General features: G+C 35.7%; 2 protein-coding genes across 3 annotated transcripts in view; one reads left to right on the forward strand and one right to left on the reverse strand.

Annotated features, from left to right (window-relative positions):
- The first annotated feature begins 169 nt into the window (after positions 1–169).
- GCS2alpha (glucosidase 2 subunit alpha) lies at positions 170–22,377 on the forward strand. Its single transcript, XM_019057415.2, has 17 exons — positions 170–658; positions 1,803–2,036; positions 2,700–2,873; positions 3,822–4,049; positions 4,770–4,871; positions 6,400–6,664; positions 7,656–7,795; positions 8,182–8,369; positions 8,844–9,076; positions 9,772–10,029; positions 10,541–10,790; positions 11,433–11,581; positions 12,585–12,698; positions 13,413–13,522; positions 15,736–15,836; positions 17,516–17,654; positions 21,249–22,377. Exons 1-16 carry the CDS (start codon positions 552–554, stop codon positions 17,620–17,622), a joined length of 2,760 nt encoding a protein of 919 aa, XP_018912960.2. The 5' UTR covers positions 170–551; the 3' UTR covers positions 17,623–17,654; positions 21,249–22,377.
- LOC109041181 (uncharacterized) overlaps positions 19,819–22,862 on the reverse strand; it is a 58,158-nt gene continuing 55,114 nt past the window's right edge. For both annotated transcript variants that reach the window (XM_019057417.2, XM_019057416.2), the window contains exon 8: positions 19,819–20,288. The gene's annotated coding sequence lies outside the window, so the exon portion shown is untranslated. The remainder of the gene's footprint in view (positions 20,289–22,862) is intronic.

Raw genomic sequence — 22,862 nt, forward strand, 5'->3', positions numbered from 1 at the left:
TCAAAAATAACTTATAAAATCTAATCAATGATTTCGCATTTAATAAATTCCAGTTTCAATCAATTTTAATGCCTCTACAGGGATAATATTGTCCCCGTCATAGTGACTTTCGCACATTTGGGTTTGCACAATTGGTGGTCAAATACAAGAGGGGAGGGGAGCGATGTAAACAGTGAAACATAACCCGTTCCGTTTTCAATCGCTTTCGCTTCCCAACTTCCAATTTCTGCAATTTTCTTTTAGTGTATTAATTTTTATGTGTTCTTGGATCATGATTCCGTTTTATTTTGGCTGCTGGATGCAGCAGTGATCGAATTCATTCTCAAAGACGCCTATTAATTATATCTGCTGTAGGCACTTATCATTGCATGTCCTTCCTGTCGAACACGTATCCGTCCGTCGCATTCGGATTTCAAGATAAGTGATCATACGGTTCGGTTTCCGCGTCTTTCTTAGTCGTCTTGCAGCCTGGTGAGGCGAAATCTTCCGACTTTTCGTTGCAAAAGCGTGGTTTATTTTGTTTCCATGAGTTTCAATTAAACACTACGAACATGCAGTGCGTCTATCACCTTATCACTGCCGTTTTCCTCATTTTGACGTTTGTTGAAGCTGTTGACCGAAGCAACTTCAAAACATGCGAACAAAGCAGTTTTTGCCGGTAAGTAAGCACTTGATAATGGGTTATTTTTTCAATTGCCTTTTCTTCTTACTCACATACCCCCTTTCCTTATCCTAGCCCAGGTTTCGAAAGCGGAACATCATCGATGTTGAACGTAAGTAATGTTTGACCCTCGACAATCCTCAAACCCTTTACCACTGGTTGTGGAGAATTGTTTGGTCCAAGGTTTGAATTCAGTCCATGAAGGGCTCTTTCATGGACTGTATATTATTATTCATCAGCTAACAGCCATACTGATTGACAATGGTGCTGTGAAACTGATCCATTGGCACTCCTGGTTCTACCTCTTAATTCAGATTTCATCGGATGTAATTATGTACATATGGTTGATGCACTTTCATAATTAATGAAACACTACCACATCTGACATGAGTTATATATCGATCACATCACAGGACATACCTACAGGCACACGCCCCAAGATAATCGGCGAAAAAACCCAAGCACTCACTTCAGTGCACACAATTATTTTTACGACAAATGCTCCTGTACTATAAACCTAACTGGACTAATTTTTTTCGATTTGAAATAAACTGCCTTTCACAATGGTATCGGATGGATTGTCTGATCAGTAAATCAGAATATGAAGCAGTGCAGCTATTTTTTTGCTGAGGGTTTTCCGGAGAAAGAACATTTTTGAAGATAAAATTGTGACTATTTTTTGCTTTAAAAGAAACCATCTGTGTCACTAATTTGTGTTTAAAGATTGGTGTGATTGAATTTTAGCTTTTGCTACAGTGTTTATAGATTGTAGTGGAAATTTGAAGTCAATAATCAGCGGTGATATTCTTCTTCCTAAAACTAGTTGCCCCTTCACTCTGTATTATAGTCATGCTCTAAGAAGTTGATAAGTACTTAACACAGAAATGAGACAAAAGATCTGTCATGTTGCATCCTGCATGCTAAACCACCAAGATATACATATTTTTCTTTCTCGTAACAATAATGGGCCCTGTGTACTTTGTTGTTCTCCACCGGTGCAATAGTGTTATTATGCCTAAACTTCAAGATTTTTGAAAGTTACGAGACTCTCACCTATATTAATGAATCATATTTTCTAAATAAAGATACTTACAAGCAACAAAGCTGTACTTGTAATTCAATTTTTATATTCATTTTGCAGGAGATGCCGGAAGACTGCTCCTGGAAGATCTAATTTTGAGATTGCCCCAGAAACTGTTCAAGTGTACGAAACAAGTGTCAAAGCAGACCTTATTGATGCCTCAACATCTGTAAAGTATAAGTTAGAACTTACTGCCTTAGCTGATGCCACTTACAGATTGACTGTTGATGAAGAGAAACCGATCAAAGAACGTTTCAAAGTTCCTTTTGTACTGCTTCCTGTAACCACCGAACCGTAAGTTTCTCTCTCTTTTTCCAGTGTCCATTGTGACACCTATTGACAAAATATTTACGCCTAAGAGATTTTCATTCCTTTTTTATTTTCAAAATAAAGATGAGGGTTTTTGAGAAAATGTAAGTCTTTCTAATTTCCAGCCATTCTGAACGAGTTTCATACAGTACTGCAGAAAATTAGGGATGAGCACTCTTAGATGGTTGCATGCAAATCTGTGAAGGTTTTAAGATTGTGGGAGAGGATAGTAATCTTAGAGGTGATTTTAAATGATTTAGTTGACGACAATTTAGAACGATGTAGTTGAACAATTAGTCAACTGGGTAAACTTCACCTTTGACGGGTAGCCAGATTCACATTATTCGTCGTAAATTTGTTTCAATTTTCATTAATTCTTGAAGTCTAAATCTTGCTACTAAAACTACCAGCCCTACAATCAAACATTCTCAACTTACATTTACCGCAATGGGTGCTCTTTTTTGGAAATTAGCTTTTTTCAGTGGATTAAGTCATGTATCTTTCAACTTAAAAATATCAAAAAGGATGGAAATGAAAAACAATCAAATAGAAATGTATTGCACCCTTATGCCATTGTGTATCATAAAACTTTAAAGTCTGAATATTTTCCATCACTGCGTTTCTAAAATGAAAGTATGTCTGTGATAGGTTGGAAGTGTTGGAGAAAACATCTGAGAAGATCATAGTGAAATCTGGAGAAAACAAAGTTATTGTTCACTATGCTCCGTTTAAATTGGATTGTTTCTCTCATGATGAGTTGGTCATTAGTGCTAATTCACAAGGTCTTATGAAGTTCGAGCATCAAAGGAGGAAAAGTGATCCGTAAGTTTTGCACTCGTTTTTAGTATTTTTCAAGATGTAAGTAAGCTAATTTACGATATATTTTTATTCTATTTGAGATGCTTCAAATGCTTACATTTTCTGTGTCTATCCATTATCAAACAATTAAGAGTCACATTTTGCTCCCAAATCATATTTTTTAAATTCTTACAAAGAAAGAAGAAGAAAAAAAAATTGCTTTGTAGAAGCCTAGGAAACAAGATTTGTTCAGTAGGACAATGCAATCGAAAATGAATCATAGTCACATAGTGCACGTTCCTTATTCGTGCATGCCAAATTTCTAAGGGGCATAATAATGGAGGATACTTCCTATGAAGAAATTAAAAGGCTTATTATGTTAGTGCATTTTGCCTTGTAGTCTTTATAGAAATGGTAAAATGCATGTAGTGCAAATTTGTAAACCACAAGATGATAAGACCAAGGTTTTGGAGAACTACAGTTTAATCCAATGTGGTGGATGATGTAATATGAAGTCTCTTTGGACATAAAGCCTCTTAAATAAAGTTTATAAGGCTCATAAGTTTACATTTTAAATAGTTCAATAGAGGTTCAATTGTCCGAGTTTAATATTGAAAGGGAACGGTAGGTAATAGAAGTAAGAAGGCCGATCCTCTGTCCCATTTTTGAAGTAAGTAAACTTATGCGGCATGGACTGTACAATACTTGCCATAAAATTGGTATCTCTGTTCACTTATATTATGTGTCATTGCATACGGAATGATGTCATCATTTTCACGGATCTTTTTGTATCAACCACCCAAACAGATTCCTGACTTGTGAATGGAATCCATCGGAGTTCTTTAAAACTCATCAATTTTACAGTAACTTAGCTTTGCTTTGTGTCATCATGTATTTTGTAAAAGTAACTTGTAACACTTTTGAAAGGAAGATTGCCCTGAATAAAATACGAATTAATAATTTTCTTTAAAGGAATCCAGCGCGACCTGAAGGTGAAAATCTGGAAGGAGAGGCAGGTGATGACAATAAGCTGAATGAAGTGCAGGAAGATCCCGGAGCTTGGGAAGAGAACTTCAAGTCACATCATGATAGTAAACCTTATGGACCAACTGCTGTTGCATTGGACTTCACTTTTGTCAACGCTCATCATGCTTATGGTCTTCCAGAGCATGCTGAAACTCTAGCCCTCAAGTCTACCAAGTAACTAAAATTATTTTCTACCTCGCCTTGATTATTCCAATTTCTCTCAAATTTTGCTCAAATTATCTATTATTTCTCGAACTTTGAGTCTCATCTTAAGCTCTCATTATAGCATTTTTAAGAAGTAAAAGGGCAAGTCAAGTGCAGCAAGGCGTTAACACATGCCTCTAATGTTTAAATTTCCTCTGCTCCTTTTTTTTAAATTGAGTTCTAAAATCAGGTAGGGGTCCGCACAACATGATTCTTTAAAAAAAAATAAATAAATAAATAAAACAAAAACTGTGTCACTGTCAGTTTTTGACAAAGGCTTGACGAAGGCCTATTTTTGGCTCAACTATTGACTAGAAAAATTCATCTTAGATGCTATTTTCGTTGCTTATTTCTCTAAAAAATTGAGCCACAAAACCCTACAAATTGCAACTTGCTAGCTTTTTTGTTGGCAAGTACAGTGGATCCAAAAGTGATGCCAAATCATTGAGACAGCCTCTGTAGAATAGAGGTTTAGCATGTACTTCCGATTGCCGAATTTAAGAATTGCAACTTCCGATTTATGGGATAATTATTGGGAAAGGATCCGAGCAATTTTGTTACTAACAAATGATTGAAGCCTTTCATCACTGCTTACCCCAAGCTGGCGATTTGTGTACTTGAACCTCAGTATAACAAGTAACCTTTTTGTAATCAAGTTGTAACTCTAAACGATCTTCATGTGCTTTCCAGGAAAGGTGATCCATACCGGCTGTACAATTTCGATGTTTTTGAATATGAAATTCACTCGACTATGGCCTTGTATGCTGCTATGCCCTTTGCAGTTGGACTTGGGTAAGATTTCATCAAATATTGTTCAATGTTTCATTAAAGACTTAATGGATCACTAGACAAGGTACGAATTTAAGCATTCCGGTACATGTTTCTTAACCAATATTTCACGTAGAACAAGATTCGTGCAACTAAAATTACTGAAACCAACTCCTAACGAAGATATTAACCTTTTCATTTCACATTGGTTACGAGGAATTTGAACTGCCCGCTCACAAGAAACTCAAAGCTCTACGTGAGTCAAATCGCGCACGACAACGGTCTCAGCAAGTTTCTTAATCGAGCAATATTCATTTCCCACCATGTGTTGTTCGAACTATAGGCAATTTGCTATAGCTGAGCCAAAGCGTCAAGATTGAGGTTGCCAGATTTTTACATCGCGCAGAGACTGTCATGATAACGTTTAGCGCGCGATGTGAATCACGTAGAGCATTGAGTTTTCATGAGCGGGTGGTTTGAATTCACGCATCAAGAATCATTAAATATCGTTGTGAGGAGTTGATTTCGATAATTTTCATTGTGCGCATCGTGCTTTACGTGAAATTTTGGTTACGGAACATATATCAGAGTGCTGAAATTCGTACCTTGTCTAGTGGTCCATCGTCTTAAAAATTTTTGTAGAGGTAAATTTGAATTTGGATTTGGGTGAAAAAGCTGGCATAATAAGAGTCTTTCTGATTCTTTTTTGTACCTCCCAGCCAACAAATGTGTAATGCCAGCCTATGTTTCTTGTGTATCAATACAGTTAATATAGCTGTCATTACATACAAAGGACAAAGTAGAGGACAAATTTAACATTAACCTAAATTTTGACAGTAATTCTAGCCTTAGTTCAGACAACTAAACCGTAATTATGTATTCAAAATATGCAGAGACGCTATTATCTTACTGTTGATTGTTTTGTAGCAAAAGTGGAAAAAGAATGGACTAAAAGGTTCAGTTACTGCCTTTGAACGATGCTGTAATATTACTTGATGCCATGCTACAAATAACAAGAAAATGTATAATTAGGTATCAACGCCTGAAAATTAGGAGCATTGTTCCAACTCACTTTAATTGCTGAGAGGGCTTGACTGTTTTCAATGACCAACATAACCTCTTTTGATGTTGATTTCTTTGTAAGTGAAACGTTTGAATCGACTGATTATTATGTTAACTAAACATTTTAATTTCTCAAAAGTTAATTTTAGAAACTTTGGAGACCCTCCACATTTTTTATCATGGCAATTCCTGTGGAAGTTTAATTCTAACCTTGTCTGGTTGCCCTGGGCAAGACTAATTAAAGTTCTGAATTTGTAGTTTTTTTCTCAGGTTTAGGCTTTTCAAACTATAGCTTCACTGTCAAGCAGTTAATCACGAGTCCTCTAAAGGTTCAGAATGTAACTCAGTCTCTGGAAGTAAAGTCTGCTTTCAAAATAGTGACCTCCGACTCATGAATCTAATTCTTAATTTCATGCAATAATTATGATATATCCAAATATATTCTATAGTAGCACATAAATTCATTTGATTTACTGTGATCTATCTCCAGCAAGAAAGCAAGCGGAATATTCTGGCTAAACGCCGCAGAAACTTGGGTGGATGTGGCATACACTCCCGACTCAGAAGCGAACAATGTCATGTCATCCATAGTGAACTTTGTCTCTGGCAGTCAGACAGATGAGAAAACAAAGAAAGTGGACCTTCATTTCATGTCAGAGAGTGGCATTATTGATGTATTTTTCCACTTGGGACCGTCACCTCATGATGTTTTCCGTCAGTACACCAAACTCACAGGAACCAGCTTCTTACCTCCGGTTAGAAGGATTCTTTCAAGTGCTTTTCATTAACTGATGGAAATTTTTGGAATCATGAAGATTTTTTAACCAATTTCTTCAAAATAATTTTCTTTGTCCCTGTAGCCTGCTTAACATTTTTATTCAGCCAAACTCATAGCTTTTTAATATTTATGATTAACCAAAATGAAGATAAATAAGAAATTAGCTTTGGCTTAATTTATGAATTTTAATTTAAGTATGATTCTTTCTGCACAACATGTCAAGAGAGAGCAGCTTAAAGTCATGTTCCAGTTTATGTCTAACACAGTATGAAATAGACGTATTTCTACCAAACAGACCTATGTGGAGGTGAGAAATATGGGGTGTGCTCGTTAGTTCTCTGGCCGTAAGAGTGAATGGGAATAATAAAGCGCCAGTGACGTCAGCGGCAATGATAGTGCGCACTCGAGCGAGGGAGAGATCGTTAGAGGGAGTCTTTAACTCATGAGCCCTGTCCACAAGGCTCTCTTGCCATGCCCGCGGCTCATGACTGCCGCATTCAGTTGGCACATAGGTCTGTTTGATAGAATGTAATATCCCGCTTTTCCAATTCTTCAAAAGGAATCACGCCCACTTTTACATTGCTTCTTATGCAGCTTCCTAGAGCACACCCCATATTTCTCACCTCCACATAGGTCTGTTTGGTAGAAATACGTCCAAATAAACTTAAGATGCTTATTGTTTTCCCCCCCCTCTTTCAAATGCAAAATTCCATTTGTTTTTCTCTTATTGTTTTTCAGTATTATCATTACTAGCGTGTCTCAGTTGACAGTGTCAATTTTTTTTTTTTTTTTTTTTTTTTTTTTTTTTTTTTTTTTTTTTTTTTTTTTTTTTTTTGGCAGAGTAATTGAAAAGCATTGACCCATTGAGTGACTGCAGCAGACTTTTTCAGAATTATTGCAGCAAATAATCTACGAAGTTTATCAAGGTGCAATATTTTTAACTTATTGATATTTTGTTCAAATTACAGTATTTCTCATTAGCATATCACCAGTGCAGATGGAACTATAATGATGAAAATGATGTTTTCAATGTTGCTGAAAATTTTGACAAGTACGACATTCCGATGGACGTCATGTGGCTTGATATTGAATACACTGATGGAAAGAAGTAAGAATTTTTCATTTTTGTCCTCTTCGTCTTTAAGCTTATTTTTTGTTGCAAACATTCATACTATGTTTAAGAGAAAAATCATTAAAATCAGGAGGCAAATAGAACAATAAAATTTAGCCGTAAATCTTCAGTTTAAAGTATTTTTAAACATTACATATCTTTATAAAATTTATTATACATTAATTAAAAATATTTTCTAAATACAGGCTTGTCATGACAAGAAAATAAGGAAGCAATTTGAAAGTGTTTTGAAACAGAGGAATCTCAGTAGCAAATAAACTCAAAGGAAATTCATTTGAATTTGACAAAGAGTAAAGTCAACGGTAGGTTTGGATTTAAAGTGGTACTATTTTAACAATCATTTGTTTTTTTTATTTTATCAGATACTTCACTTGGGATGAACACAAGTTCCCTCATGCTCTGGAAATGGTCTACAATCTTACAACAAAGGGAAGGAAACTCGTTGTCATCATTGATCCTCACATTAAGCGCGATAGCAATTACTTCCTCCATAACGATGCAGAGAACAATGGCTACTACGTAAAGAACAAAGATCGGAAAGACTATGAGGGTAAGCAAAAATTTCTAAATCTTCGAAATTTGCTGTGGTTAAGGAAATATTTGTTGCTTAAGATTGTTTCAAAATTACTAAGGCAACACTCATATCCGTTGGTCCGTATCCGTTGGTCCATATGCTTTGGTCTATATGCTTTGGCAACAAACAAAACTGCACAAGATAAATTTAAATTGCTCATGATAGAGGATACTGTTGAGAAATTTGAAGACCAAGAAAAACTCTTTTGATTAATTTCACACAAATATTGTGAGTAAGCAGCAAAATTTTAAGTTATCCGATTTTCAATGCAAAAAATTAGACAATTGAAAGGCAAATCTTAATCTGTAGCACACCAATCAACATTAGAACTTCCTTTTCAAGAGTTTCAATATTTTGTATTTATGGTGTAAATCCAGCATTTTTATGTACAGTGTCAATAAATATCTGAGATTTCTCTTTTCATCAAAGAATCTCTCATTTTGTCTTCAGGTTGGTGTTGGCCTGGATCTTCAAGTTACCTCGATTTTCTGGACCCAAAAGTAAGAGAGTATTATGCCTCTCAATACAGTACTTTCCAAGGCACCAACACAGATGTCTACATCTGGAATGATATGAACGAACCATCGGTTTTCAACGGCCCAGAAGTGACCATGCCCAAAGACTGTATTCACTATGGAGATGTCGAGCACCGAGAGCTCCACAATATCTATGGTTTCATGCAGGTATTTGCCCACTTTGAAAAAGATTTTCCTGTCTGCATGTGCTGTGTGGGACAAGTTTTGGTAAAATGGGTTATGTCCTCCAAGGACAAATTTCACAGGAAATTCAAGGAATATTCTTGTCTCCATCTTTTTAAAGAATACCTGTGCTTTTCGGTTTGAGCATTTTCGATGCATGAGTGACACTGTATGCACAATTTGAGCGCATTTTAAGCTGTTATCTTGCTGCACAGGACAAGCTGCACCTTAGCATGCTACTTTATCGTGTGCTCAATGAGTATTGGACATGGGTGTTAAGTCAGCTGTATCAGATGTGCATCGGTGATAAATAATGTCTAGCTGGTTATTGCTCAGAAATTAGCAAATGTGGCAAGCAACTTTGGAAACTTTCAATGTTGTTCGGTTTTTACAGGACAAGTGTCCAAGTTGTGCAAAAAGATGTTCATACCACCAAATCGCATAGCCTGCGCAGCAACGCTAGTTGCTCTTTCAGCTTGTGCCTCAAAAATGCGCTAGTGGAAACCCAGCTCAAGAATTTTTTCACTCGAAAGCATCAGAAGTATAAAGCCTGAAGTTCCGCTAATTTTTCTCAACCATTGAGTACATTTTCTAGATAGAAGGAGTTCAGTCCTGTTCAAATTATCAAAATTTCCTCTGGTTGGTAATGTTGCCTTAATTTTAATGTTTCTCTGTTTCAGACCCTAGCAACATATGATGGTCTTTTAGCACGTGGCAAAGGTATGAAACGACCGTTTATTCTGACACGCTCTGCCTTCTCTGGCTCACAGAGATACGCTGCCATCTGGACAGGTGATAATGCTGCTGACTGGACTCACTTGCAGATCTCATACCCAATGTGTCTGTCACTGGCCATTTCCGGCATGTCTTTTTGCGGTGCTGATGTTGGAGGCTTCTTCGGAAACCCCAACCCAGAGCTCCTCGTTCGGTGGTACCAGGTATGTTTTTTGAGTTCCTAATCACTGCAAAATTTTGATAGGACCACGTTCTTCTTCCCTGTTGAAAGTTGAACACGTACCTAAGTACCTTATGCTATTAAAGGCCAGGAACTCCTTCTCCTACCTCTTTAGTTACAGTTACAAAAGTTGTTGAGTGTAGCAGTAGTTTGGCTTTGCAGTAAGACCGACAACTAAATTATTTCCGATTTATCTCTAATGCTAATTAAGTCAAAAAAGAGGTCACCCTACAAAATCAAATCAGGGTAAAGAAAATAATTTTTTTTCCTTCGAGCAAATTGAAAAGTAAAGCAGCCGGTCAGGAAATGATAAACAAAAAGAAAAGAAAACATGTCAAGTTATGGAAGAATATCTTCATAGTAAGTCTCATTCAGTGATAACAGGCCACTGTTGTCAGCTTAAGGGAATAGGTAGCCTGCCTAATTAGCATCGTTGAAAAATCTGTTCTGTCTTTTTTGAAGTATGTTGCCTAAGCTTAATTTTTTGTTAACAGACAGGAGTGTTTTTGCCATTTTTCCGAGGTCACGCCCACATCGACACTAAACGCCGTGAACCTTGGCTTTTTGATGACCAAACTGTTGAACTTATCCGTCAAGCAATCAGACTGCGTTACTCTCTCCTGCCTCTCATTTACACAACTTTCTACGAACACACCATTACTGGCCTGCCCGTCATCAGACCCCTGTGGTCAGAATTTCCCCAGGATGTCAACACGTACGATGTAGATAATCAACTCATCCTTGGTGAGTGTTGCATCAAAATCCACTTCTTGTTCCACAAATGAAATTATAAGTCAAATTTTGAAATATGTTTACCTATAAATAGCACATAGTTTAAACCTCAGCGTAGAAAATTGAAAAATAACTGATTTCCAAGGAAACAATCTCACACTCACACACACAAAAAAAATACTCTTGCTTGTTACAAATGTCAAGAAAGCATTTAAAGAAGCAAACTAATCTGTTTCAATGTATGATTTTAAACATCCTGTGTATATGATAAGAAATTTTAAGAGGCATAATTGTTCCAGAAATAAGGGCCAAGACCAAACACATTTGGTATTAGCAATTCCATTCCTCCACATTTTCAGAGACCATGAAGCCTGTTTGGGTCTGTTTGAATTTTATTTCTTATTCGTCTTGTATTTTACCTTAGAAATTTCCTCTAATCCTCAGTTGCCTCAGGTGTTATTTATGCAACATTTCTCAAACATGTTACTGAGGCTTTTTCTACCAATGCAGTTAAGCAAACAAAAAGCTAATTCTTACTAGCCTTTGCTCTGAGGAATTCAGCTAATAGGAGGCCAAGCAATAGTTCTTAAGAATATTGATTCAGAAAGTTTTCCCAAATTCAACTCTTAAAATTATTATCAATGTCGGTTATAGGAAGCAGCCTAATGGTCCGTCCGGTCCAAGAAGCAGGTGTGTCCTCGGTGAATGTTCTGTTCCCTGGTCACAATGAGTTGTGGTACGACTTGCGATCATATCAGGCTTATAAACCTGGCTCCATTGAAATGCCAGTAGACATTAGCACAGTAAGTCCCTTTCTGCCCTTCTTCATTTCTCACTTGCTCTATCAGCCTCATGGTTTCGGTTTATAAGCAGTTGAATTGAATTTGTTATGCCTTGTAAAGTCCTCGAATATCCTTCAATTTCCTACCATTTAGGTGTCTTGTTTGCGAGGCTCAAGAAAATGTACTGCTTTTTTTTATTTTGCAATAGAGGCTTTATGACTTCGAACCTGCTTTGTCTGTATGCCATGTGGTGGCATCCTTCTGTTGATAAAGACACTAGCAGAAGAGGTGCTTACCAGAAAAATCAGAAATAATGAGTTTTCCTCCAATTAAAGAATTTTCATTTCAAAGCATCCTAAACTATTTCAGAGCAAAATTTCATACATTTAATACTGGATAAATCCACAGTTTTTAGCTCTGGGTATTGCATGCTGAAAACAAACCAAAGCTGACCTTTTTACAAAAAATCAGGTGCATTGATACCCCTTCTCCTACCGATATCCTCCGATAGGAAGAATTGAAGGTTTTCAAATATACTTTCCCTCTTTAATCCCCATTTTAAAGCCTCTGAAATTTTTCATATCTCATGTTAAGGTTTTTTCAGCTTTTGAAATGTTTAATTCTTAATTACATATTGCAAGACTTCCTAAAATCTTTGAAATTCTCCTTTTGTTATTTTAAAAAGCTGTCATGAACCATGTCGAAGAGTTGATACAAGTACAAAAATAAACAAATTTTGATAAAAACATTGGACACTGAACGTCTCATTTTGTTCATTGAACTGAAGATTGGTTAATATTTTCTAAATCCTCAGGCTACACATCTTAGATGTTAATGCAGCTTTTTCTCGCTGTGGTCATTTCAGATCCAGCCATTTTTGGGAAATGGTTAAAAAAAGGAAATTAAAATTCAGTCATACTTATCACAGGAACTAAAACATTTACTAATTACCTAGTGCCTGATTATCTGCTTGTTTTTAGTTTGAAGCGACTATCATTTATCTCATCCCAATTCTCTGTTGCAGATCCCACTGTTCCAAAGAGGTGGCTCAATTTTACCCCTCCGAGAACGTGCTAGACGTTCGTCAGTCCTGACTTTACATGACCCATTAACGTTATTGGTTGCCTTGAACAGCAATGTAAGAACTTCGCTTTCTCTCTGAAATTTTTTCTATTACTCACTATTTTCTTTATTTATTATTTTTCATTTTATTGCTATATGATGAAGAGCAATACAAAGGTGCGAAAAGCTCTTCATGGTTGCAAGGAAAGCGGCCTTTGTTCAGGGGGGGGGGGGGGGATGGTGCAAAAGATAAGTGATAGAGTCTGAGTGGACCATCACGCTGCTGAATCCTGAGCTTGCTCCAATCCCTGTCTATGCTGGGCTCTCGTAATTTTGGCCCCTTGCAACTGGTGGAGCCTTGGGGGATCTGTTTGTTCTAGCCCAAGTGGGGACAGCACAGCCCTCAAAAGGTCAAATACAGTATTTTTCTATATGAAAACCAAATTGTCTTACTCCAAAAAGAAACATCACTATCGATGTACCAATATGACAAGTTAGGAATATTTTGATCTCTAAATCCAGGCCCATGACCCTATCAAGGAGGAAGTAGAGGAAACATGATGAAAACAATAGCCTCCTGATCAGACGGATTAACTCATTTATGCCTACTTGTCTTTACATGCTGCTACTTAATGAACTTGTTTGTAGATGCAAACTCGATGAGAAAAGAAATTTAAGTGTGCGAAAGAATCGCAAGAAATGAGGATTTATTTTGAAAATAAATTAACACTGCGCAAAATTGCCTTATTTTATTTTGCATTTAATATTATTTGTCTCTTTCTATTTTCAGGGCACAGCTACAGGAACACTTTACCTCGATGATGGTGATAGTTTTGAATACCAAAAAGGACAAAGGCTGTACATGAAATTCGAGTTCAAAGATAATGTGTTGAGCTCTTCGTAAGTTTCTTTACCAAATTTTAAACCGACAATATCATCTCACCATCAGGCAGGTTATTTAGTGATTGTATAGGATTAATGTATCTGATTAGTTGTCCTTTTCCTTCGGTGGGTTAACAATTTTTGCTGCCATCCTGATAAATCCAATTGTACAAGCTAAGTAGTAATGTTCTTCAAGATTTAGACTATAATCAGATATCTACTAACTGCAGTTGAGATTTAAATAATGGCAGTATGAGGCACAATAGGAATGGAAGATTCAAGGTGGGCCAATGGGCCTTATTTGCATGCTATCAAAATATTCAACAACTTTCGGTTTCCAAAGGCAGCTACACAAAACTAAATGATTCTTCCAAATTTCCATCACTACTAAGCTATTATTTAAGGTCGTGTCTGTTCTCTGCCCAAGGTAAAAAAGATAAAACTTATTTTTATGTCAAAATAACTTTGCATTCATCTCTAGCTTCACTTACGGTTCGATAATCGATAAGGACTTGGTTTTAAAACAATTTGAACAGATCGAACAGATCTGATGAAAGTCCTAGAGACTCTCATGCAGGGGCCGACTTTTTTCAGAAACCCACCGTGATCTGTAATCAACTCCTTTTCTCTGCCGTCTGTTGATAGGCATCTCTCTTTATCTGTTTCTGTGAATGTTTTCTCGCTGTTTTGAGGTCATGAATTCCTCACTCTATCTAATTCTTAATCATGAAAGGTGATTTTCTCCTTAATTGGTTTTTGCACCTTTTGATTTTTAGCCATGAGCATTTATCCTTCGTTTATAAATTTATTGCACCATTAGTATAATAATTTCCACCTTTTTGCGTATGCATTTTTTCCATTATAACTACTTTAATTTGTATGGGTGGGATTAAGTTTTCATTTACTAGTTTAAATCAGAGAGATATGTCACCCAGACGATGACTCCTGTATTTATCATGTATTTTTATACATATAAATGAATTAAACAACAAAAACAAACAAACAAAAAAAACAACTTACGGTTTGATAAAAAATTTCGATTTTATTTCCGAAAACAATACAAATTGATACAGGTCATATTAATTAAAAATTTTCATTATCCCTTCAAAGGTATATACGATTTAGATCACAATGTAAACATCAAGCGTTCCTTCAGTGAGTTTACAAAGAGAATTTTATCATCAAACCCTTAATTATATAAACTCCAAAAGAACCCATGTTATTTGCAGGACTGGAGGTTAGAGTGAAGAAGTCCTTGCCTGTTGAAAACTTCTCCATGATGGCTTTGGTTTATCATAGGTCACCACCAATCTACAGTCTTTGTGTTGTTGCGCATCTTTTAGGGCCCAGATATTTTTAAAACTATTGTTGCGTTTTACGCAAAGTTTTCTTCCAAATTCGTCCTGAGACAGTTTTTCATCTATCCTTTTCTCCCTCATTTCTTCCGTCTCATTCTGAGTTCCAACTTGTCAAGCATTCTAGGCCTTCAGCCAATGCGTGTACACAAGCAAACACACCATCTCATTTATTTAATATCTTTTTTATCGGTCCACCGGATGGCTGATGCAATGCGACCTAAGTTATAGATTATCAGATTGATTACTTGTCACCAATTAGATAATCAATAGTGATTTAGCAAAAACCTTTACATAAGAGTTACAGTCTCCAGGCCACGGAGCCTTTCCTTGACTTCAGGAACTTTATTTAGCATTGATCATCTGCTGTGACTACATGTCCTCCCTTAAGCTCTCGTAAGTCATATTTTACCAAGTGAAATATTTCCATCTTTCTGTTATCTGGTATTGTAAATAGAGTGTGTCGTGTTCTCTCAACAGATTTCCAGCATCATTCTTGTAAGTTCGCCATTACGCTCTCCCAAAAACTAATATTAAACTTTCGCTCTCCCAGAACTCAAAAATAACTTGTAATTTTGAATGCATTTTCTTTTAGTGCGCAAGTAGTGAAGAAACCAATCAGATACCTTGCGAAATGATATCTCAAAACATGGTTACTCATTACAAGATATTGCTTTCCTCATTATAACATGACAACTACCTATTGCATCAAAATTTTCGTTTGACTCATGGAAGGTCCACATGCCCATTCAAATCAGTAGAGAATGTCAAAAAGGCACATATTTTGTCAGATACAAGGGGACATTGCCATTTAGCTCTGTAACTTTATTAACTAGGTTGACAATGTGTTAAATCTCTTTCATTTGATTATTATAGGTTTCTTAGTGACACTAGCTATGATACAAGTTCATGGATTGAGAGGGTACTTATAATAGGAGCATCTTCTGGACCAAAGCACGCAACCGTCAAAAGTGCATGTAAGTTAAATTTCCAATTTTAATTCCACTTTAATTTCCAACAGCACGACAGCACTCAAATCAGTCAGAAGTAAAGGCTTTGAAACTTACAAGGGGAGCTTCCCAAGTGTAACCGGAATTTTGAGTTGAAATTTCGCATGAAGATACTAGAGATGATTTTAGGGATGCCGTATTTTTTCGTTTTTTCGAATGGGGTCGGGAAAGCCCTCAAAAAAAGGGCTAAAGATGCGGAAAAAACGCGTGCGCTAGCGGCACAAGGTAAACGTAGGTGATAGAGGCTCTGTATCCTTATCAGTACCGCATGGCCAAACGGTAGCGCGCTCGCCTCGCAGGCGGGAGGTCCGAGGATCGGTTCCTGATTACCGCTCGTAATTTTATTTTACTTTATGCTTGTTTATTTTTCACTTACTTTATTTTGCACCATTCGCTCCGCAAACCGACTTACGAGGTAGAACACGTAGTGACTGAAGATTTTTTACATATGCTGATAAAAACTCGAAGTTTCTCTTGGATTGAAACGTTATATATAATTGAATGAACAAAACACTCTAAAACTCACCAAATTTCGTTGCCAAGCTGACTTTCCGGAGTATCAGTCAGATACAGATACAGATTCGACTGATACTCCGGAAAGTCAGCTTGGCAACGAAATTTGGTGAGTTTTAGAGTGTTTTGTTCATTCAATTATATATAACGTTTCAATCCAAGAGAAACTTCGAGTTTTTATCAGCATATGTAAAAAATCTTCAGTCACTACGTGTTCTACCTCGTAAGTCGGTTTGCGGAGCGAATGGTGCAAAATAAAGTAAGTGAAAAATAAACAAGCATAAAGTAAAATAAAATTACGAGCGGTAACCAGGAACCGATCCTAGGACCTCCCGCCTGCGAGGCGAGCGCGCTACCGTTTGGCCATGCGGTACTGATAAGGATGCAGAGCCTCTATCACCTACGTTTACCTTGTGCCGCTAGCGCGCGCGTTTTTTCCGCATCTTTAGCCCTTTTTTTTGAGGGCTTTCCCGACCCCATTCGAAAAAACGAAAAAATACGGCATCCCTAAAATCATCTCTAGTATCTTCATGCGAAATTTCAACTCGAAATTCCGGTTACACTTGGGAAGCTCCCCTTGTTAGTTTATCATTTTGCCTGTAATTCAAGTCACTTACCATTGTAATTACACATGACAGGACTCATATTTAATTTTGTATACTTGTGAACTTGTATTAATGAATTTAGAAATTTTCAGTGTGCCCTTTGTATTACGAATGAAGTTTTCATAAACAAATATGTACTTCGGTACTTAATTTCTTATGCCATCCAGGGGTTTTTTTATTCAAAGTTGCTGAACTGAATCAAGGATTTTTTTTCTTTTTTCAAAAAGAATTTTTAAAAAATTCAAAATCAAAAAGACATCTGTATTTTGAAATGGAGGTGCCTTATTTTTCCTCCTCAATATACAGAGGCAATATCTCATTGAGGTAAAATATAAAATTATGTAATAAGTATTATCATATCATGTAATAAGATTAACTTAAGCTTTTTAAAGATGCATTTTGCATCTAAAACTATTTTTGTATAACTTGTACTCTATGTACAAATAAATTTAAAAAAAGAAAAAAAAGGGTATTTTATTCAAAGTTGTTGAACTAAATCAATGATTTGTTTTTTTTTTTTTATTTCAGCTGTGAACGGAAACGTAGAAGTAATGTACAACAGTGGTACTCAAGTGTTGATGATTCGCAAACCAGCAGTTAAAGTAACTGAAGAATGGTCAATAATTCTTCATTAACTGATACTAGATCAACTTTAGACAATAAATTGGTAATTACTGCATTTTTCTCCTCCTTCTCTCCTCTTGTAGCCAAGGGCGCTAGACATGATGCATTAAAGTTGGAATTGAGATCAGTATATGTGCTCATTAACTGAATGATTTATTTGAAGGAGAGCTCAAATGATACAGGGTTCATGTCATATCGACGCCTTTCATTAAATGCCCTGTTCAATGTTGCAAGCAAGAGATACAGCCAAATAAATGTACTCTTTATGGGTAAAATCACAGGGATATCAAGTGGGGCATGTTAAAAAAGTCTGAAATCCATTCCTTAGCTTGCAATCTGCGTAGTTTGTAGCACGCTTTTTCAAGTTTCCCTCAACTGCAGGTAGTTTTTATCAGTCACTGCCAACCAGGCTCGCATATGCAGAGGAGAAAAAAAAATAACCTGAGTAAACAAACGATTTCACTAACTTAATCTATTATATGATTTCAATAGTTTTCAAGTGCTGATTCCTTCTTTTCTTTATTTTGCCAAACAGAAGCTTACAAACAATTGAAATCTTTTGCAAGGAGAGTTAATAACAGTTAGCAAGGTTTATTGTTTATTTAGGTTAGGTCTTTCTCCGGGCAAACCTGACCACTTACCACCAAGAAAAACTGCCCGCATAAGTGGTACATTTGAAATAGCGTATCTTGAACTACGTAGATTGTGGGCTAAGGGGTGGATTTGAAACTCTTTTGGTGTGCCGAACAAGATTTTCGAACGTATTCACCCAACGAAAGTGTACTCAGTTGGTTGTATATCTTGCGTGCAACAGACCAGCTTGCTGTAAGCAACAAGCTTTTAGACCTGTCAGATGTGCTTTTTTTTCTTAACTCAGAATTAATAATTCGAAATGATACAGTAAAGTCTGTGTCAATCCGTTACTTTTCTCATATCTTATGGATAATTAACAAGTGCCCTTCAATACATGTTATCTATTGATGTAAAAATTGAGTTTTCGGTTGTTATATCCAAAAACTGCCACCACCACATTGCTGAAAGCTTACTGTGTGACTTTTTGATGCCCTGTGATTTGATAAGTTCATTACTTTTTGTCATTACAGCAACAGTGTGCTGTTAATGTTAAAGATTAATGAGACAAAACAGTCACTAGAACTTTCGGCTTTTTTGATCGATAAACTTTTCACAAACTTGTCAATGTGAAAGCACGCAGGCTGTTGATTATTAAGAGCTAAAAAAATAAAGGCAACAACTACCCACAAACGATGAAAATGAATAAGTCTGCCAAGATTATCACATACATTTATATTTTATCGAATGAACAAAATATTATAAACAATCATATTCAAAATTATTCTCTATTTGTACTTATGTACACGTTGTTTCATTAACATTGAAAAAGTACAATTATGATCTGAACTTGAAAAACATTGAATCTACCTCTCATCAAATGACATATGTTGATAATTTACATCATAGACTAAAAATTACAAATATACTATTTACAAAATTATATTACATTCTGTACATGCGAATATTGTACATTTTTTGGCAACATTTACTTTTTTTATTACTTAAAATGGATAGTCAGTAATTTTTACAGTTTAATTCGAATCATAGGGTTATTTTCTTCTTTTTTTTCTAAACTTTGGTCTCAAAATTTGATATAGAGATAGGGGGGGATACTTTAACTGGACTTGATCATGAACGTATTTTTTCATTTCTTGAAAACTTCGACAAAATTAGGCTAATGCATGAAGGCAAATTTATTTTTAAATAGGAAACCTGATCCTAAAGATGTAAATGTTTGTATGGAGCCATGGAAACACATTTTTGACAAAAGTATTCAATGAGTATTGAATGAAGTAAAAGTACAGTAGTTCGTTACTTTTATATTCCAAGAATTTGCATATCATGAACATCAGAATGTTTTGCTCCAGAGTGCAAAGAAGTGAATTTTTGTAGACTTTTTACTTTTTTATTAATCCCATTGATTTTTCCAACGAGCTCCCACATCAAGATGATTCGTTCTTTGACTTTCAGTTGTTATTCTCTTTAAAATTAATTTTCTGGTTTTTTTTTTGCAATTTTATTTTAAGATTTTAATCAGCAAACAAAATTCTTGAAACTAAACTGGAATTCAGTGACTAGCACAGCTGACCTATTGCAGCAGTTGAATTTCAGTATAACTTATTTGCCATATATCTAATGCCATCATAATTTAATTCATCCGTCAGAGAGAAAATGCACCAAAAAAAAAAAAAAAATTCGTTTGACGATTCTCTGTTGAGGAAATTAAGTATTTGTAGATTAACTGACACAGTGCAGACATGATACGTTCCTTCATACAGAAGACGACAAATTGAACCAAGTAGACAGGCTAACTGATAGAGATGTTTTTGATATTCATGGCAAAGAAGCATTTGTTCTTGTCACAAGTCAAGTTTTATTAAGGTTTATTACGTTATTGGACCTTTTCTTGAGATTGAATGTAAATGAAAACTTTACGAATTAATTTGTGAGATTGGCGCACGATAGTGATTACAGAACTCGTCAGTTGCTACATATGCGGGCATTATTATAACACATACGCAGGAATTAGTCCAATAGTCCAGTCTTATGAGTAGTGAGATCTTGTTCTGTTCTTACAATTCGCCTTGTCTATTGTTTGTGATATCTGTAACATTTTGAGTGGTTGATTAACACAGTGTTATGCATCAAAAATCACAGAAGTTCAGTCCATCCATTTCAAAGTATAAATAACGGTCTCTTCCTTGAGATAAATAGAAAGAAAATTTTAACAACCCATTTTATGCTGTGGTAATTTTTTAACGTGCTGTTTGAACTTTAAGGTTTGAAACCGTAACTTAAACTTAAAAGCAAACCTGTCGCATCTTACGCAGCGTTTTATCTTTAAAATTAACAAACCAAATTCTGTTTTTTTTAATCAGTAGATAAGATTTTCCTGCATGGAGGGGAAGGACAAGAACATAACTTTGACAATGGGGCGTACTTTTTCATAACTTTGAAACAATTATGATTACCGAAACAAAAAAAAACTTGCACCGAAATATTGTACAGTTTTCGTCTTAAAAACACTGAAGCAAAGAACATCTGAGAACGCTGGACTGTTCAACTTTTATCAAAACACAAAAATCCGAGAACATCGTACAGTTTTAAATGCCTGTCCTAAAAGGGGCCAACCAGGTCTGCTGCCTATCCTACCACTGAAGAATGACTACATGAAAAAGCACACATGCCCCTCTACGCAGCTAAAAAAGATCCAATTTCCAAAAAAAGCCTGCAACCGAGAGAGGTCACGGTCATTTCTACAGGATCCCCCGCTCGCAGCACAAACAAACATGTCTTGAAAATCCTTCCCATGCAACTCCTTTGATCTGTTGTGATTGCAGAACGTCATGGTAACTCATGAATTCCCTATGTTTCCTCAGCAAGATTTGTTTCCTCTTCCCTTAGTGCTCCTTCGGCTCAGATTCTTGGAGAAGAATATTCTCTCCGCGGATTGAGAGAACCATCTCCTTAAAATTATCAAGTAGCACCCAATAATTTAATTTTTCGTTGTAATTTACTTTCCTATTTCTTTTATTTGACATTTTGTTCTTATGATTGTTTTCAGTGATTTCCTTCTGCTTTTGAACTGGGTGACAACAATGAATTACGATTTGTAACCAAGCCAACCTAAGCACTGCCGCTGAAGACCAATCCTAAATGACGTGCTTCAATCTAGATAGCTCTGAAGAAATTGCTCATTGTAAAGCAGAATTTTCTTTTCATTTTTGATTTATAATTAATTTCGATTTATTCATTCATAGTTTCAATAGCGTTTTAAATTTTTTGATGTAAGGGCAGTGTGTTATATTGAATGTAAGAAATTCAATCAATATAATATTGGTGATCAAGTGGTAGTAATTGGTGAAGTAATAAATACCAAGGTTAACAATTCTAATAAACCACTAGTACATCGTTTGCGAGAATATAGAGAATCAAAATGATAAATATTGGATTATGTGGTTCTACCGGTAAAATGGGAAAAATGATAATTGAAAGAATAGGAAGTTTTGATTCTTGTAAAATTTCATCAACATTTTCCAGGCAAAATAATGATTTAGATGAATTTTGTCGTAATTGTCAGGTAATTATAGATTTTTCAAATGGCGAATTATTAGAAAAATTGCTCAAATCAGCCATAAAATATAAAAATAAATTGGTTATTGGTACCACCGGTTTTGAGTCAAAAGTCTCAGATCTTATGCATTCTGCTTCAAAGGATATAGCTATATTATATTCTGCCAATATGAGTCTAGGAATAAATTTACTTGCCATACTAACTGAAAAAGCAGCAAAAATTCTTGATAAAAATTATGATATAGAGATCTTAGAGTCCTCACCACGGATGAAGTTAGATATTCCTTCTGGTACTGCTCTTATGCTTGGTAAAACATTAGCGGAAGCAAGAAATATAGATTCTAAGAAGGACGTAATTCATAACCGCCATGGTAAAAGACTGTCGGGCGAAATTGGTATCGCTGCAATTAGAGGAGGACATGTGTACGGAGAGCATGAGATAATGTTTCTAGGTGATAATGAAGCTATCAGCTGTAAACACCAAGCTCTTAATAGAGAATCTTTTGCTGATGGGGCAATTAAGGCTGCAATTTGGATTGCTAGTAAAGAAACTGGTTTTTATTCTATGCGTGATGTACTTAGTCAACTCGGTTAATAATTTATGTATAAAATATATTAAATCTATTTTTATATACAAATATCATTGACACTATGCCTTATTAATAGTCTAAACGTCAACTATTGAAGATGGAAGAGATATGAGATGTGGGGTCGTAATGTCTCGTAAATGTAAGCTTAGCTGAGTTGGAGTTTTATATGGTAATAAAGTATCTCATTCACAAAGAAAAACTAAAAAGCATTTTGAGCCTAATCTAAGAATTGTAAGATATTCAAGTGATATTACGGTGAATTATGAAAGAATTTGGTCCTGGATTTCCATGTTTTGATGCAGAGTGATGAGTTGAGCTAGTCTCGTTGTTGAAAATTGTTGGTCACCCAAAAAAATTTGTTCTTTGTTTTAGGTATAATTTTGTACAGTTTTAGGTCACCGTGGTTTAGCGATATTTTTTTTTGTAATTAGGTATTCATTAGTGCATCATATGTTTTAAGGAGAGGAACTATGTGTTACAAAAGAACTGAAATATTAAATGATAGCCAAACCCAT

Source organism: Bemisia tabaci, chromosome 1 (genome assembly GCF_918797505.1).
Source record: "Bemisia tabaci chromosome 1, PGI_BMITA_v3".
Classification (NCBI taxonomy): Eukaryota; Metazoa; Arthropoda; class Insecta; order Hemiptera; family Aleyrodidae; genus Bemisia; species Bemisia tabaci.

Bases quoted from the DNA above. Each gene is read 5' to 3' on its own strand.
- GCS2alpha (XM_019057415.2), top strand. From the start codon at position 552: ATGCAGTGCGTCTATCACCTTATCACTGCCGTTTTCCTCATTTTGACG. The intron at 2,037-2,699 runs GTAAGTTTCTCT...TGTCTGTGATAG, and splicing joins CTTCCTGTAACCACCGAACC to GTTGGAAGTGTTGGAGAAAA. The intron at 15,837-17,515 runs GTAAGTTAAATT...TTTTTATTTCAG, and splicing joins CGCAACCGTCAAAAGTGCAT to CTGTGAACGGAAACGTAGAA.